At 57.8% G+C, this 4,143-nt stretch overlaps 2 protein-coding genes across 2 annotated transcripts in view; one reads left to right on the forward strand and one right to left on the reverse strand.

The window, feature by feature from the left end:
* Positions 1–1,582: 1,582 nt before the first annotated feature.
* MET3 (sulfate adenylyltransferase) lies at positions 1,583–3,289 on the forward strand. The gene is made up of 2 exons (XM_005855112.1): positions 1,583–1,722; positions 2,044–3,289. The coding sequence occupies exons 1-2, from the start codon at positions 1,606–1,608 to the stop codon at positions 3,196–3,198; spliced, it is 1,272 nt and encodes a 423-aa protein (XP_005855174.1). The 5' UTR covers positions 1,583–1,605; the 3' UTR covers positions 3,199–3,289.
* Positions 3,290–4,086: 797 nt separating this feature from the next.
* The window catches only part of NGA_0134100 (nucleolar protein nop56), a gene marked incomplete at both ends in the record, with an annotated part of 942 nt that continues 885 nt past the window's right edge, over positions 4,087–4,143 (reverse strand). Inside the window, one exon of the mRNA XM_005855120.1 lies at positions 4,087–4,143. This exon is cut by the window's right edge and continues 468 nt beyond it. Within this exon, the coding sequence (XP_005855182.1) occupies positions 4,087–4,143 (57 nt within the window).

Below are 4,143 nucleotides of genomic sequence, written 5' to 3' on the forward strand. Positions count from 1 at the left end.
GATCTCCTGATTCGTGGCATTCCTCATTTCTTTTCGCATCTTGGGTCGGCGAGCTGTCCAGCATCTTCCTTTGCATTCCCTCCCTCACTCCTTCCCCTTCCTCTTGCCGCCGTGTCACTCGGACCATCGCCTGCTTCTTTGCCCACACTTTCCATCCACACCCTTCCCTCCCTTCCTCTCTCCTCCCAGTGCGTCGACGAATGGCTCAAGGTGAACGCCTCCTGCCCCACGTGTCGCGCCTCCATTCTCCCGGAATCGGCCGAGCAACCGACCCCTCGGTCCTCTCACTACGGCACCACCAGCGCAGGAGTGCTCGGCAGCTCTGCCAGCACCAGCCTGAGTGGCGGCAGCACAGGAAACAGCCCGGGAGGGGCAGGGCAAGGAACGATCCACCCCCTCACCACCTCTCCCCTCTCCTCAGCCTCCTCGGCAATTCCCACCCACCCGGGCACCCCGCACCGGGGAGGCAGTCTTGCAGGAGGAAGGGCATCGCAGCAGCAGCACCAGGTGCAACAGCAGCAACAACAGTCTTCGCGGAGGTCTACGGGGGATCATCTCGTGTAACGGTCGATCATCTCGTACAACAGTCGGTGTAACGGTCGGCGTGAATAGGGAAAGTTGTGCAGTCATGGAATCTTCACGGCTTAAGTCAGAAAGGATGCATGCGCAGGATATAAAGATAGCAGATGAGAAGGAAGAGGCGTGAAAGAGGGGTGAGAGGCGACTCCCACGTGATGTCGAAAGGACGCGTTTGTTCGTGCCATTGCAGGGACCCCAAGACGATGTACCTCGATTTTTGACTAGCGAGGATGTACAGACTTACATCTGATTAGAGATTGGGAAAATGTTGAGGACAAGAGGGATGGTGTGTGGCTGAGGGGGACTGAAACCTCGGCCCATTCTGGTGCACATGGCAGGTGGTGAGAAAGACGCAGGAGATGCGAGGGTCTGCGATCTCTATCGCGTTGCTGTTTCTTTGCTTTCCCAAACGGGCTTTGTTTTCCCGAGGTTTCCCCCCCTTGTGACAGCCTAATGTGTGTGAGACGGGGAGGCAACTCGTATCACTTTGTCGTACTTCAGGCAAAGACGGCGTTCGGTACGATGTGACGTCACGCACAAAGCTAGCAGGCGGCCGTCACATCACGCTTACGACATAAAGTAGGTCAAAGGCCACAAACTTGGTCTGTGTACATCTTGCCCATAGATTTAATCACCAAAAGCGATTGTTGATCCAACCATCATAGCTCGCGCCCGTAAAAAGTGGACAAGGCGTGCGGGAAAGAGTGCTGGTGCTGCGGAAGATCGGGTGCCTACCCCCGGGGTGTGGAGGCGCAAGACTGATGTGCGTGCTCTAACCAGGGCATGATTTATGGAGATGTGTACTTGATGTAGAAATGCTTTTGACTTGTTTGTTCCGAGCAGACCTCTTCGTGTATTGGTAACTCCCTATGTCTCCGTGGTTGTCTAGCAATCAAGAGGCATCAGGTCATGCGTGCGTTGTGGACGGGCCGGAGGCACCCGTGAGGACTCGCGCCCTATATGGGAACATTTGAGGACCTCACGGCAGTCTATCCATCCACGCACAGTTTGGATTGCTTCTGAGGCATGTTCCGAGTGTCCTTGGCCTTGCTTGGCCTTGTCGCGACGCAGACAAGTGCCTTTGTTCTCCCCGCTACGAGGATTGCCCGCGCCCCTGCGACCTCCCCCACTCAGCTTGCGGCGGTAAGTACAAAGCCAGAGAAGTAGAGAGAACAACGTTGTGCGTGATGATCATCCACTATAAATTAGAATCTATAAGGTTGCCGGCTGGCATATCCTGTCTTCTTGGGTATTTTTCTCCCTCTTGACTTCCTTTGGTTCACTAACTTCAGCCTGACGGCAGGCGCAACGTGGAGTGTTTGATGGAGGAATGCGAAGTCGTACGAATACACTGTAGCGACCATTCCCCCCTTCTCCTTCCCTTTCGTTCAGCGGTTTCCATGGATCTTTTTTTATCGCCTCTCACGCACCCCCCCCGGCTTGGTCAACATTCTCATCCCACAGACAACCATGCCAGCCGACGTAAAGCAGCAGCCCCACGGGGGGAAGCTCGTCGAATCCATGGTCGAAGGCGCAGAGGCGGAGGCTGCCAAGACCCGAGCCACTCAGGAGATTCAGCTGAACGACCGGCAGCTGTGTGACGTGGAGCTCATCATCAATGGCGGCTTCTCCCCGCTGACAGGCTTCATGAACGAGGAGGAATACAAAAGCGTGGTGGAGACACACCGGCTGCCCAACGGCCTCCTCTTCGGCCTGCCCGTGGTGTTTGACACGGACAGCGAGGAGGTGCAGCCGGGCGCCTCCCTCCTTCTCAAGCAGGGAGACCGGCCCATCGCTGTCTTCGATGTCTCGGCCAAGTACACGCCGAACAAGCCCCTGGAGGCACTCAAGTGCTACGGAACCTCCTCTCTGGAGCACCCGGGCGTGCAGATGATCGCCATGGAGCGAGGCAAATACTACCTGGGGGGTCAGCTCACGGGCTTGAACCTCCCCGTCCGGGACTTCAACTGCAAGACGCCTAAGGAAGTGCGCGCGGGTCTCCCCACGGGCAAAGACGTGGTGGCCTTCCAATGCCGCAACCCCGTCCACAGGGCCCACTACGAGCTCTTCACCCGGGCCCTGGACGCTCCCAATGTGGGCAAGGACGGCATTGTCCTCGTGCACCCGACCTGCGGCCCTACCCAGGCAGACGACATCCCCGGGATCGTCCGCTACCGGACCTACGAGGTCCTGAAGGAGGAAACGGCCAACCCGCGCATCGAATGGGCCTACCTCCCCTACTCCATGCACATGGCGGGCCCGCGCGAGGCGCTCCAGCACATGATGATCCGGAAGAACTACGGGTGCACGCACTTCATCATCGGGCGCGACATGGCCGGGAGCAAGAGCTCGGTGACGGGGGAGGATTTCTATGGTGCCTACGACGCGCAAAACTTCGCCAAGTCCATCTCGAAGGAGCTGGGCGTAGACACAGTGCCCTCCCTGGACCTGGTTTTCACGGAGGAGGAAGGCTACGTGACGGCAGAGCGGGCGAAGGAGGCGAACCTGCACATCAAGAAGCTCTCGGGCACGAAGTTCCGGCAAATGCTGAGGGCGGGGGAGGATATCCCCGAATGGTTTGCCTTCAAGTCGGTGGTCCAGGTGCTGCGGGAGAACTAAGACGGAGAGGGGGGGGAAGAGGGGCGGGAAGCGTTGAAGGCCGACAGGGTCAGGCCGGGGAAAGAGGAGGGGGAGGGGGGGGGAAGCGATGTGGGTTGGGGAGAATTGAGGACCAGAATTTTGTGCGACGGTGTTTTATGGAATGAGGGAGGGAAGAATGTGATGAAGGAGACGAGGCCCATTTGATTGAGGCAGGCTGGTCAGAACAGCCCGAAGGGTGGAAGGGGAGGGAGACAGGCAGGAGGGATCATCCCCGTGTGGAGAGCCCGTACTGCCCTTTTTGGAAAAGCAACACCGACCACAGAGGCCCTGTTTGCATCATCATCATTCGTTCGCGCAAATTTTATATAATTTTGATTCCCATCCTCCGCCCTGTCTTGGCGTCTCTCTATTTACCTCCCTCCTTCCCTCTATACGTGTGGCTGCACACAGAAGCTTGAAAATCCGCATAGCATATATTGCCGACAGGACCGCGAATGCAGAATACACTTCAACCAGGCGTCGATCCATGAAATGATTTGTACATGTGTGTCACATGAAAGCTTGTGTCCGAAGAGATCCCTACATGACAACGATCGGGTCTCCGAAACCATCCATCAATACCCGGAATTCGAGTAAATCCCACCGACCTCCCTCTACCATTGCCGCTTACCTCCCCTCCCCTTTCCCTCCCACATGCCTCTCCCTCTTCCAGTCCCCGCCTCATCCCGACTTCGACCACGCGGCTCTGGAGTGCGTCTTCTGCGTAGATCGCCTCCCCTCCCTCTTCCATCGACACCGTCTTCCTTCCTTCCGCACACGTGCACCCCAAGTCGCACCTTCTGTACACACCACTCGCCCCCATTATCTCCCTCCCCTTCTTCTCCCACCCGGGCCCCCAGCGATCCACTACACCACCCGGCCCACCTCCACGGCCGGCGAGAGGACCCCCGAGACCCGCCCCCC

The sequence above is a fragment of the Nannochloropsis gaditana genome, assembly GCF_000240725.1.
Source record: "Nannochloropsis gaditana CCMP526 unplaced genomic scaffold scaffold285, whole genome shotgun sequence".
Taxonomy (NCBI): Eukaryota; class Eustigmatophyceae; order Eustigmatales; family Monodopsidaceae; genus Microchloropsis; species Microchloropsis gaditana.

Bases quoted from the DNA above. Each gene is read 5' to 3' on its own strand.
- MET3 (XM_005855112.1), top strand. From the start codon at position 1,606: ATGTTCCGAGTGTCCTTGGCCTTGCTTGGCCTTGTCGCGACGCAGACA. The intron at 1,723-2,043 runs GTAAGTACAAAG...CTCATCCCACAG, and splicing joins CCCCCACTCAGCTTGCGGCG to ACAACCATGCCAGCCGACGT.